Below are 14,027 nucleotides of genomic sequence, written 5' to 3'. Positions count from 1 at the left end.
TGTAGCTGTGAGAGACGGAATAACAACAAACAAACCCTCAAAAGCCCAGTGCCCAAAAGTCAGCAATGGATTTGCATTGTAGTGAGGGAAATAAGTATTCGATCCCCTATCAACCAGCAAGATTCCAGGCTCCCAGGTGTCTTTTCACTATATGCAGGTAACGAGCTGAGATGAGGAACACCCTCTGTAAGGGAGTGCTCCTAATCCCAGCTTGTTACAGTTCCTGTATAAAAGACACCTGTCCATAGAAGCAAGCAATCACTCAGCTTCCAAACTCACCACCATGCCCAAGACCAAAGAGCTGTCGAAGGATGTCAGAGACAAGGTTGTAGACCTGCACAAGGCTGGACTGGGCTACAAGACTATCGCCGAGCAGCTTGGTGAGAAGTTGACTACAGTTGGCACGATAACTCGCAAATGGAAGAAACACAAAACAACTGTCAATCTCCCTCAGTCTGGGGCTCCATGCAAGATCTCACCTCGTTGCAATGATCATGAGAACGGTGACAAAGCAGCCCAGAACTACACGGGGGGAACTTGTCAATGATCTCAGGGCAGCTGGAACCATAGTCAGCAAGAAAACAATTGGTAACACACTACGCCGTGAAGGACTGAAATCTTGCAGTGCCTGCAAGGTCCCCCTGCTCAAGGCAGCACATGTACAGGCCCGTCTGCAGTTTGCCAATGCACATCTGAATGATCCAGAGGAGAACTGGGCGAAAGTGTTGTGGTCAGATGAGACCAAAATCGAGCTCTTTGGCATCAACTCAACTCGCCGTGTGTGGAGGAGAAGGAATGCTGCCTATGAGCCCAAGAACACCATCCCCACCGTCAAACATGGAGGTGGACACATTATGCTTTGGGGGTGTTTTTCTGCTAAGGGGACAGGACACCTTCACCGCATCGAAGGGACGATGGACGGGACCATGTACCGTCAGATCTTGGGTGAGCACCTCCTTCCCTCAGCCAGGGCATTGAGAATGGGTCGTGGATGGGTATTCCAGCATGACAATGACCCAAAACACACAGCCAAGGCAACAAAGGAGTGGCTCAAGAAGAAGCACATGAAGGTCCTGGAGTGGCCCAGCCAGTCTCCAGACCTTAATCCCATAGAAAATCTGTGGAGGGAGCTGAAGGTTCGGGTTGCCAAACATCAGCCTCGAAACCTTTCTGACTTGGAGAGGATCTGCAAAGAGGAGTGGGACAACATCCCTCCTGGGTTGTGTGCAAACCTGGTGGCCAACTACAAGAAACGTCTGACCTCTATGATTGCCAACAAGGGTTTTGCCACCAAGTACTAAGATATCTTTTGTGAAGGGATCGAATACTTATTTCCCTCACTACAATGCAAATCCATCGCTGACTTTTGGGCACTGGGCTTTTGAGGGTTTGTTTGTTGTTATTCTGTCTCTCACAGCTACAATAAACCTACCATTCCAATTATAGCCTGGTCATTTCTGTGTCGGGGGAAACAGACAAAATCAGCAGGGGATCAAATACTTATTTCCCTCACTGTATATATATGGGTTGTTCAGATACTAAATCATCCCGCCTCCCTACACATTTGAGAGAAACATTGTTGAATTAGTATAATATAGTCACCAACCATATTTTGGCACCTTACACGTTTGTGAAAATTATATGCAGTCATATGATTCAACAATGTCTTGACCTCATGATATGTTTTGATCTAGCTCTCAACACTGAGTCATCCTTTAGGTGTTTTTCATGGTTGTGTTTTCAACTGGAACTATGCGAGCACAAGGGCAAGAAATGTACATCGTTCTAAGAAGAGTCTGATAGCCATGAAAACATGCCCTGAGAGCTGTTTGAGGCCCTGTTGCTAACTTATGCATAATGGAGAGAGTGAAAAGAATAGAAGCACTTTAGTGTCATCACATTTATGGGCAATGAGTATCACCCACTTGCTTTCATGTAGTCTTCAGTCTTGCTTGGTTTTACACAAGTTAAATGGGAGAGGCATTATTGTTCTTGCCCATCAAGACTTAACATTTAGTATTATACTACCCAACCCCGCACAGAGCATCTGTGAGGCGCTTTGGGGGCAGCTGTTTCCCCCTCCCTCTTCCTCCTGCCCCGGTCTCTCCTCTCTTCCCCTTCCCACCGGCCCCGCGCTCTCCAGCCCTCTTCCCCTCCCGTTCCTCCCCACACACAGAGCCTTGGTGGGCAGCCGAGAAGGGCCCCGCTGGCACTGGTTTTTTCTCCCTCCTGTCCGCCCACCGCTGCTTTTCTCTCACCCACCTGCTGCCGCCTCTCTCTCCCCCCCACCCACTGCCCCCGCCACCTTTCTCTCCCCCCCGCCGCCCGCCGCTTTTCTCTCGCCACACTGCCGCCTTTCTCTCCCCCCGCCTGCTGCCCCTTTTCTCTCCCTCCCTTCTCTGCCAGCCGGCTAGCCACCACCGGCACTTTCTTGCCCCTTTCCTCCTCACTCTGCCGGAACTCTCGCAGTGTGTCGCGAGAGTTCCGCCGCCAAATCCTGGACACGCACCGGCTAAGAGAATTAATTATATAGATAGGCAATCATATTTATTAGACAGAAAACTGGTTTCTAGGTAGTATTTACTGAATTTGAGCTCAAAGCCAATGGAGAGTTAGTACTGGTCAGACATACAGCATTAGTGTTTTTAATATGTAGTGCAAGTAATATGCATAAATCCAAAGCTGTGCACACAAATCCAATGTGATTGCACACGCCACATGTTATAGAACCACCCACGAGATACTCACCAGCTTCTCGATTCACACTGCGGCTTGTTGGCTTGGAAGGTGTGGCAGAGCCCTGCTTAGCAGGAGCCTTGCCCTTTTTTTTAGCATGTGGCACTTCATTGGTCTTATGGCTAGTGGTAGCAGCAGTAGCGTTTTTTGGAGGTATGGTTGCTTTTTTAGCTTTAGGCTTAGATTTAGGAAGTGATGATGAAGGAGCACGGGGTGCTGATGTTTCAGGACCTTTAGGAAGAGGTTTCTCTATGAAAGAGAAAGTGAACAAAAAGCAACTGACACAGACAGACAGTAATATGCAATAAGCTAGACAAACAAAGAGACCTGTTGGTGCTGCTTCATCTTTTGAGAGTCATTACGAAAAAATACAACAAATATTTTTATACCACTTTTCAACAAAAAGTTCCCAAAGTGCTTTAGATAGATAGATAGAATTGCCACTAAATTATTCTGGGCCTGTGCAGTACATGTCCCAGATCCACATCCATAAAAATGGGCCAACGGTGGTTCTCAACATGCAGAAATAATGGGGACCCCTTTTTAATAGTTTCTTATCCCTGAAGGAGGATAGAGTCTGCTATAAGCTCTTGTGATTGCAAACATTTTAAATAAAATTATCAAGCAATCCTAACTGAATTTCCTTCAGTTTTCCATCCTCCTCTTAAACGTTTAACCACTCTCAAGAGATAAAAAGCACTCATATTAGTAACCATTAACAAAGGAAAAACAAACAATGTGTTAGACAATTAAATACAGTTGTGCGTCTCACATGTGCCATGCCTAGTCAGTAAAGGAGCATTGCAGACTTGCCCACTTTGTTACATATTGACTATTATGAGAACTTGGTTGTTTTAACCAACTCTCTGCTAACAGTTCTGGGCCAAATAAAGATATTGAACCCAGGCTGGAGTTTTATCTGTTCCACAGATTCAGCCAAAAGGGACTGAGCTTAGATCTCCAGTGCTCTCCTCCTCCCAAGTCTCTGCTCATCACATCTAGCCTAAATACACAATCAAGTCTAGCAACAGGCTCTAACACTCATGGGCACCAAAGGAGACAGGGAGGGCTAAGAGTCAAGACACAGCCTTTCCCGACTTTGTTGGTTCTCTGTTTGCGGCAGCTTGGCCGGCCCACTCTACAACACCAGGGACACAAGAGGGACACACAAGCAGGGACTAGAGGCTGAAACACTGCTGTTAAGGGTGCCTACCCTTCATGCGTCGATATGGCATGCCTCTTACCATACTGCATGGCGAACAGCAATTATTTATACTCACAACATTACTTAATGTATACTGAGTAATTTAGATTTTCTTTCTTTCTTTCTTTTTTAAGGAGAACACAGACTTTCATAAGGTAGACAACAGATTTAAAAATAAGCTTGGGCAAGATCTCATATCCAGCATGCACTCAATCGTTCATTCAAAACACAAGCATATGAAAACCTGTCAGCAGGTTCTCATTATCCTGGTTCAGGAGAAGAACTTCCTTTTAAAGCCTGTTGGATGGCTGACACCCCATCATTATTACTAATAGCAGCCGTCACAAAATGTGGAAAGCCATATCAGATGGATTGGATTGAAAGTTTCTAGAATTGTTTAGCTGTGTTTTTTGTTTCATTTTTGCTTTAACACACTCGGAACTCATTTCATGCTGCCTGTATCACTTTGCCAAGGTTTAATCATTCAGGCATTCAACAGTTCATTTTTACAATTTGGCTCATTTGTGGTTATTGTTAAATGGTCCCATTACCGCACAAGAACAGAAATCAGGTACACAATTGCAAACTCTGTTCTATATATTTAAGCCCCACTGAATTCAATACAGGACCAACTTATGTGCACATAGCCATGTACAGGACTACAACCCTAGCTTTTGTGGTAAGGTTTAGCCTCTGATATTTATAAAGAAAATGTTAGAAATGTGAATCCCAAGGGTTAGAAACCAAAGAAGAGCGTGCAAATCTTTCTGTTGCAATAGACTGATATACATGAACAAGATCTACCCTATCATCCATCTTAATGAGGACATCATGGAACATGTAATATTTTATAATGCCTTCTCAGGATAATACTTTACCTTTCTATAGTAGCCAGCAACATAGCTCTTATAATCATACCCATACTTCTGTTTGCTTGGTTATTTTTATAGGGCCAAAGAAAACCTGGATGAGGCTGGCAAATTTATTCTAGGGATGATTGTATGTCACACACACATCAGCTGTCTATTAAGATTCTAGGCACACCTTTCATTCCTGTGAGTGTGATTGTAAGGGACCCCTTCATATCGATAGGGCACTGATTATGCAGAACAGAAATAGCAATAGCTCATCAGTGCCAAATATGCAAGATCACACTCTTTTACTCCTTTAATTAATCTGGAATTACCAATGCAGATTAAAACGATCACTACCCTGATACACACATACACCCCACCCCCCTTTTGCTATTCTTCAGCCATTCTGATTGAAGGAACACAAGAGTGGCTACAGAGAGTTAAATGGAAACTTGCTGAAGTATCTTGAGCATGCAATGTTAGAGATAACTCTATCAACCACGCCTTTCTATCTCTGGAAATCTATCACTAGAGAACAAACACTGGCTGACACCGTCTTAGTTGTGCTGAAAAATGGGGTTTGTGCAAGAGCACTCTTGTACAAAAGTTCTTAACACAAATGAGGCATGCCACAGCTTTGCAGTACTAGCTGGGTGCATAAGATGTAGCACAACTACATAGCGCAGGAGCTTTGCACTAGCACTATGACCCTCCATATGCATACACTGCTCTAGATGCTGGTCACTGTCTTCCTAGCTCAGACCAAAAATTTCTTTTCACCTAGTAGGCAAGCCCCTGCTGCAGGGAGCTCCAATTTCAAATCTGAGTGGCTTAAACCTTCCCTACCAACCCACCAACCCACCCCCCTGCCCCCAAGCTCTTTGCTCTGTTGGGGAAACCAAGAGATCAGTACGCCAAATAGTGGGGTACTATTACTGCATGGATCAACATCAGAGCCTCTTTTAAACTAAAAACAGAAATACCAGAAGACACAATCACAAGCCTCCCATGTTTCATGCAGTTCCATCCTAAGACTACATAAAGGATAGTTCTGTCAACGGCCACAATAATGGAATGGAACTTCTACTTGCCAAGAATGGCACTTTCCTCCAAATATCACTTGCTGGTGGGTCAACAGTGGGGGTGGGCCCTTGTCTTCCTGTCTTGGCTTGAGGTGTCTTGGCTAAACTAGAGGGCCCTTTGGTCTGATCCTGCAGAACATTTCTTACATATGCTTGTTATTACAGAGGCAGAAGCCACAACATGGTAGGGCAAACAGGGTCCCTATTGTCTGCTATGGAAGAACAAAGTTTTAATTCTGACTCTGAATTATGTGTTTTATTTTATAAGCTGCTGTAGGAATCTTGTGTGAAAAAGGCAGAGGAACATTTCCTTGAATAAACAGATGTTTCAGTTGCACAGAAAGGAACTGTTACTAATTACAGAAGACAAGAATGAATCAGCTGGATCAAAGCCAGAATCGATGCACAACAGGCAAGTCATCTGTTCCTACTCCTTACCTGTTAGCTCCCGCCTTTAATGGTCTAGTCAATTTTGTATTTTACATTTCATTTGAAATTTCTGACAGTTTGAAAAGAAAACCAACCAGGTTTGTGTTCTTACTGCCTTCTTGTTCACTCAGAGTCAGTATTACCTCTGGGTTCTCTATAACAGAGTCTTTTTGATAAACAATAAACAAATCCAGATGGTTTCCATTTTAATTACCTTTTTTACCCTCTTTTTTCTCTTCTGGAGCTAGAACTGGTGCTTTTGCAGATATTGAACTATTGTCCTCTGTGGTCTTTATGTTGTTTTCTTCCTGTATGGCTTCTTCACCAATTACTATTGTGTGGCCATTTGAGATTTCATAATTGACAGTTATGTCTCCACCTGAAATAAAAACAAAGTCATTGCCTGATGGTATAGTATAGAAACTCCCATTAATGGCTTCCTACTTTAAAAAAAAAGGTTTTCTCCATCCAATTTCAAAAGCTGTATTTTTGATTAAGTTATCTTATTATAAAAATGCTAAAGACAATGATACAGTAGTCCATTTTTAATTAATAAATAAGTGGCTTCTATTTATCAATTACTGGAATAATAATGTTAAGAATCAGATTCATCCTTACATGTTGTTCATTATTTAAAGTATTGTGTTCCCCCACCCCACGTTTTCTTCTGAAGAAGTATGAGATCCCTTTTTTCTTCTGACTTTTGTAAATATTTTTGATAGAAAATCAATTATTTAAAATGCTTTCAACATGCAATAATCATTCACATGACTAAATAATATGCATAAAGTGTCATGCTGCTATAATAGGGTATTATTATTTCTAATAATTTCTATTATTATTCTATTCTATTCTATAATAATAATAATTTCTATTATTATTCTATTCTATTATTAACTGCTATTTCTAATAATAGAAAGCAGTACATAATTCCACATCTGGAATGATTTGGGTATTAAGGATACAGAGTTCAGTCAGTAGAACAGTTTGTGTTGTCTAATACTTAGCCCTTCACATTCAATCTGAGCAAGCCAGTGGACAACATCCAAACTCAAGTTACACATCACTAAGTACCACTGAAATTAATAGGACTTTAATTAGTCATATCTAACTTGTCTCATTAATTTCAATTAATGACAGGCCTGTCATTTGTGCCCTGTCTCAACAAGACAAGACACTGTCATCAGCAAGGGGAAGTCCCAGTTTTAAATTAGTTTCAACTTATTTTGTTAATGCTTTGAACAGCACACCTTCAAGAGTTCAATTCCAACACTGAAGTCTCTATTTAAACTATTTTCCTTTCAAATAAAACACTAATTTGCTGGAATAGTACTTTTAAAAATTTGCTAGAGTAATGCATGGAGTAAAAAGCTTTCAATATATTTTCAGAAAATCTTGTAAAATATCTTTGTTAATGTGTCATCATGTTCTGGGGCATTTTGCAATCTATCAAATATATTGGCATTTTCCAAGTATGATTCCACCTCCCCAAAATTCCACTGCAGCTCTTTTATTGGCATAAGCATCACATGGCAGTAGGATTTCTCTCTCTCATCCATTTCTTCTTTGGTATTATTATTTATTTACACAGTCAGACAAGTGTTATTGACTGGTTTGTTTTATCCAGACATCGAGTCCTTCCCAAGGACCTGGGATGGCTGAATTTTATTGTCAATGTTGTTGCTGTTGTTATAGATATTGTTGCAGAATATAGGCTGTTCCCAGTAAAGCTGCTTTTTGTAATTGGCTGATGGTGATTTCTGTGGCCCCTATGGTGTTGAGGTGCTCTTCAAGGTCTTTTGGAACTGCACCCAGGGCGCCAATTACCACTGGGATTATTTTGGTCTTTTTCTGCCACAGCCTTTCAATTTCAATTTGTAGATCTTGGTATTTTGTGATTTTTTTCTATTTCTTTTTCTTCTATTCTGCTATCCCCTGGTATTGCTATGTCGATTATTTTAACTTGTTTTTCTTTCTTCTCAACTACAGTTATATCTGGTGTATTGTGTGGCAGATGTTTGTCTGTTTCTAGTCGCAAGTCCCATAATATTTTTACATCTTCATTTTCTTCAACTTTTTCAATTTTTTGGTCCCACCAATGTTTGGCTACAGGTAGCTTGTATTTTTTGCAAATGTTCCAGTGTATCATCCCTGCTACCTTGTCATGCCTTTGTTTGTAGTCAGTCTGTGTGATCTTTTTACAACAGCTGATTAGGTGGTCCACGCTTTCATCTGCTTCTTTTCAAAGGTGGCACTTGCTGTTTGTTGTTGACTTTTCAACTTTTGCTCTTATTGCATTTGTTCTTAGTGCCTGTTCTTGTGCAGCCAGTATTAAACCCTCTGTTTCTTTCTTCAAGTTGCCATTCTTAAGCCATTGCCAGGTCTTGCTGATGTCTGATTTTCCACTTATATTGTGCAAATATTGACCATGCAGGGGCTTATTTTTCCATTTTTCTGCTCGGTTCTTGACTTGTTCTTTCTTGTAGGACTGCTTTGTTTCATTAGTGTTGAATAGTTTCTCATTATTGACCATTTGAAGTGCATCTTCTTCACTGTCCTTGATATATTCTTCAAGGCCTCTTTTCTCCTCCTCCTCTACTGTTTGATGGACTTGCAGCATTCCTCTTCCACCTGAGCTGCGAGGGAGGTATAGCCTATCGACATCACTGCGGGGGTGCAGAGCATGATTGATGGTCATGATTTTCCTGGTCTTACGATCTAGCATCTCTAGCTCTGCCTGGGTCCAGTCTATTATTCCTGCAGTGTATCTGATAACAGGTATAGCCCAGGTGTTTATGGCTTGTATGGTGTTCCCGCCATTGAGTTTGGACTTGAGGATTTTTCTAACTCTCCTGATGTATTCACTTCCAACTTTTCTTTTCACTTCAGTGTGTGCGATGTTATCAGCCTGGAGAATGCCCAAGTATTTGTAAGGTTCTTTCTCTTCCAGGTTCTTGATCTTGCTTCCATTGGGCAGTTCTATTCCTTCTGTCTTTGTTATTTTCCCTCTGTTCATTATTAATGTAGCACACTTGTCTAGTCCAAACTCCATTGCTATATCGCTACTGAATATACGGACAGTGTTTAGCAGTGATTCAATTTCTGACTGGGACTTTCCATACAACTTCAGATCGTCCATGTACAGCAGATGGTTGATTTTACTTGATGTTTTAGATGTTTGGTATCCGAGGCCTGTTTCGTTTAGTATTTGTGAAAGTGGGGTCATGGCGATTACAAACAACAGAGGGGATAGTGAGTCCCCTTGGAAAATGCCTCTTCTAATGCTAACCTGTCCAAGTGTCTCGCCATTGATTGTTAACTGTGTACTCCACATGCTCATTGCTTTTTTTATACATATCTGAATGTTTTTGCTGACACCAGTTGTTTCTAAACATTTTAGTATCCATGTGTGAGGCAATGAATTGAAGGCTTTCTTGTAGTCAATCCATGCAACACTTAGATTGGTTTTTCTTCTCTTGCAATTTTTTAAAATCATTTTGTCAATCAGCAGCTGGTCTTTTGTGCCTCTGGTGTTCGGGCAATTTCCCTTCTGTTCAACTGGAAGCTGTTTGTTTGTTAATAAGTGTTGCATCACTTCATCTGCTATTATTCCAGTTAATAATTTGAACATGGTTGGCAGACAGGTGATCGGTCTAGAATTACTTGGAACTGCACCTTTTGCTGGGTCTTTCATGATGAGATGTGTTTTCCCTGTTTTTAGCCATTGTTCAATATCACCTCCTTGCAAAATGTGATTGAACTATTTTGATAGTTGTTTATGAAGGCTTGTTAGGTGTTTTAGCCAAAAGCCATGCAGTTCATCGTCGCCTGGAGCAGTCCAATTTTTAATTTTCTTTGCTCTTTCACTTATTAATTCTGGTGTTATTATTAGATCTTGCATTTGTTGGTTACATTTTTTGACCTCTTTCATCCAGCCTGCTTTTTTATTATAATCTATTGGGTTATCCCATAATTTCCCCCAGAATTGCACTGTTTCTTCTTTATTTGGTCTTTCTATGTTTCTTGCAGTTTCTCCTTCTATGCTTTGGTAGAAACGTCTCTGATTCGACTGGAATTGGAGATTCTGCCTGTGTTGTGTAGTTCTGGCTTCATATCTGCTAATCTTCTTTGACACTGCTGTTATTTGCTGCTTTATTATTTCCAGGATTTCTCTAATTTTCCTTGAATCTAGGTGGTATTTTTGGATCAAATACTGTTTGGTGTTTTCATTCTTCAGCTTCTTGTCTTTCATATCTTTCAATTTACTAGCATCTGATGTAAGCCTGGAGATTTTATTTTCTAATCTAATCTTCCATTTAGGTGATGTACTACTTTCTTTTTTGACAGGTCCATTGATCTTATATCCGAGCTCTTGTGTTGTTATTGTTGCTGCACTGTATATTAGTTGGTTTGTTTCTTGCAAATTATTGGTTGTTATTTCTGCAAGTGCAGCATTGACATCTTTTAATACCTGAGCAAGTTGTTTTTTGGCAACTGTTTTTAGAGCTGGAAGTCGAACCCTGGTGGTTGTTTGGTTCATGTGCTCAGTTATTTTTTGCTTTAGTTCTTGTTGCTTTTCTGTTAAACGGCATTTGGGTTTTTGAGGTGAAGGCAAAGGGGAGGTTGCCTGGTTTTGATTTTGAAACAGTTCGGCAACAGTGGCATCCTCTATTTCCAACACCTCCTCCACCTGCGCCTGAGCAACTGCTTCAGTTGGTGGTAATTCTTCTTCCATGTCTTGAGCCTGTGTTGCTCTTTGCAGTTCTTCCAGCTCAACTGCTGTGAATACTTTATTTCTTATTATGAATCTTCTCTGGTTTGCTAGCCTTTGTTCTGTTATTTCTGTATCTGGATGCTTCTCTTTCCAAATTTGGTACATTCTTTTTAAATAACCTCTTCTAGTTGGAGTATTACTACTACTACTACTACTACTACTACTACTACTACTACTACTACTACTATCACTATTACATTTATATCCCGCTCTTCCTCCAAGGAGCCCAGAGGGGTGTACTACATACTTAAGTTTCTCTTTCACAACAACCCTGTGAAATAGGTTAGGCTGAGAGAGAGGTGACTGGCCCAGAGTCACCCAGCTAGTTTCATGGCTGAAAGGGGATTTGAACTCGAATCTCCCTGGTCCTAGTCCAGCACTCTAACCACTACACCACGCTGGCTCTCTCTGTGGTACCCTCTGCACATACTGGCTAGTAGGATACAGGATTGTGGTTCTGTAGACCCTTGCCTATAACCTTCCATTACAGACACAAAGCTGTTTCAGACATAAGCACCTGGTCCAAAATGCCACATGCAAGTGACAGATCCAGAAACAAAAAAGAAAACCAGTAAAGTAACTTAATGGTGCTTATGTAGAGGACAAGTCTATCAGTGGCTCCTAGTCTTGATGGCTATAGAATACCTCTAGGTTCAGAGGCAGAAGAGCCATGGTGGGAGAGGTAGCATACTTTCATCTCCTGCTTGTGGGCTTCCCAGGAGCATCTGGTGAACCCCTGTGGGAAACAGAGTGCTGGACTAGGTAAGCCTTGGGTCTCATCCAATAGGATTGTTCTTATGTTCTTATGTACAGTGAGGTAATTTGGAGGGAGGGGGGCAGTTTCGCACAGCCTCTTTGTCTACGCCACAGGCCAGGAACAGAATCTGATGCCCTCTTTAGAGCATGCCAAGCTATCCTCCATTCATGTTTTGAGGCTTACTTCTACATCTGTATGTAATAGTGGCTCTTCTGAGCACTGACTCCAACAACAATTAGATGTATGGCACACTTATCCTCTTCTCCCTGCACCCCACAGCCTCTCACCTGACAACTTATGGTCAAACTACATGTTACTATAAGTGTGATGTTTGACCCTGCATTCTCTCTCTCTCTTTTTGTAAATAGCACAGGGAGTCATGTGAACCAAACTGAACCACAGCAAGTGGAGATTAGTGAGGCTTTAACAGTTGGCCCTGATTTAGGTAGCACACACAGGGATGTGCAGTTTCTTTTAGTAACATCTAGTTTGACTGTTAAATCCAATAATGCTTACACAAAGCAGTTGTACAAGTGCTGTATTAGAAACACACATTTGTTGGGTTGGTGGTTCAGTGCACCAACCCAAATTACGGTGGACTGATTTGTGTTTAGTGCTTATAACAGTGCTCTCTGTTTTAACATTAAGGCATATGAATTTTGGAGATCGGCCTGTCTAGAAAGCAGGTGTCCCTGCTATGCTCTAAAAACTGTGTTAATCAGCTATGAGCGCCAATGGAAACAGTAATAGGGTAATAATGGTCAGGACTTAAGTAATATACAGAAGTTATGTTGTCTCTATTACTTGCTATTACCTTGCTCAGTTATTTCCTTCAGGACACCCCTTCTTATCAGCTCCTCTCTGCTCTGCCTTGTCGATATCTTTCTTTCCAGCACTTAAAAAAAAAAGAAAAAAAGAGATATTTTTTCAGTAAAAATTATTACAGAAGCTGTTAAATAAATCCAGGGGGAAAAGAGATTAAACATGAATGAACAAGACTTTTCATTTGCTTACTTTAATAGCCTTTCAAAATATTTGTATTAATTAGAGAGAAGAAGGGCACTGTACAGAACAGCAATGCTACTTGTTACATGGTTGACAAGTTCAGCTACTTAATTAAAAACACAACTAATAAGCCAAAGAGAAAATATTATTAAGCAAATCCATCATGGTGAAGTCACACATTCTGTTTAGATACCACAGGTGCATTTCTGTATGGCAGGAACACCTTATGTCGACCCAGGCTGACAACCTGGATGCACAAGTACTTGTGACAAGTCATCCCTAACAAGCTCATGTCATGATGAATGCATAGATGGCAGCACGGCTTGAAGGTAATGGCTTCCTTCAAGCTTCCTTCGTGGACTCAAGACTTAGTTTCAGCTAGGCATCACTGGCTTCTCCACAAGGAGACCTTCGTGACGTTTCCTCATCCTACAATCAGAGTGTAGAACACACAGCTTTCTGTGCAGCCGTGTGGTTTAGTTTCTAAGAACTACTATGTTGTATTTTGATTTATAAAATGGACATGTTTCTTTGGGCTGACAGAGACACAAGAACATCAATCAATTCTAAGCCTGCACCAGTGGTCCCAATGGAGATGTGATACTTGCACAGGAAGTAAGGATGTGATCGAAAAGATCCTCAGGATGCAGAATTTTCTACTTCCAGTGAATGTAAAACCAACAGATCCCAACTATGCTTAGACAAATTTAATATGCCATGTATAGGGCACAAAAATAGCTCCTAAATAGATTCCCCCCCCCTTTGGCTTTTCTTCCTTAGCTCTTTATTTCCCCCCTCTACATGTTGCTTTGTTTTATGAAGAGACCAAGGAACAAACAACAAATTTTTGCAGCATGTGGGTTTATGAAGTTCTGCTGTTTCAAGTGAATCTACAATGGTTTGCACTTTCACATAGTCTTTTCCCATTCTCTTCCCTTGTCAGATTAGATTGTGAGCCACTTGTAAAGTGGCTTGTTTTCACTTTTTGTAAAGGCTCCAAGTATTCTTTCAACACTATGGTCGATATTCTGGCTATTGAAGCACTCCAGCTTCTGGGGGCTGCAGGGGCATAACTCCCCCTGTCCCCCTGCATGAGCATGATTGCACAACAGTCGTTAGACTCTGGAGCACTCAATACATTCCAGAAGGGCTCTGCAAGACTGGAAACACATTGCTGATGGTCAGT

General features: G+C 41.3%; 1 protein-coding gene across 5 annotated transcripts in view; it reads right to left on the bottom strand.

Moving 5' to 3' along the window:
• PHACTR2 (phosphatase and actin regulator 2) overlaps positions 1–14,027 on the bottom strand; it is a 152,130-nt gene that overhangs the window by 20,697 nt on the left and 117,406 nt on the right. For 4 of the 5 annotated variants that reach the window (XM_053290453.1, XM_053290457.1, XM_053290461.1 and 1 more), the window contains 3 exons: positions 12,651–12,731; positions 6,520–6,684; positions 2,749–2,985 (listed from right to left, as the gene is read on the bottom strand). In XM_053290453.1, coding sequence (XP_053146428.1) covers positions 2,749–2,985; positions 6,520–6,684; positions 12,651–12,731 — 483 coding nt within the window. The remainder of the gene's footprint in view (positions 1–2,748; positions 2,986–6,519; positions 6,685–12,650; positions 12,732–14,027) is intronic. The other variant, XM_053290469.1, reaches the window with a different exon arrangement.

This window comes from Hemicordylus capensis, chromosome 1, assembly GCF_027244095.1.
Source record: "Hemicordylus capensis ecotype Gifberg chromosome 1, rHemCap1.1.pri, whole genome shotgun sequence".
Classification (NCBI taxonomy): domain Eukaryota; kingdom Metazoa; phylum Chordata; class Lepidosauria; order Squamata; family Cordylidae; genus Hemicordylus; species Hemicordylus capensis.
This window is presented reverse-complemented; position numbering and strand designations above follow the sequence as displayed.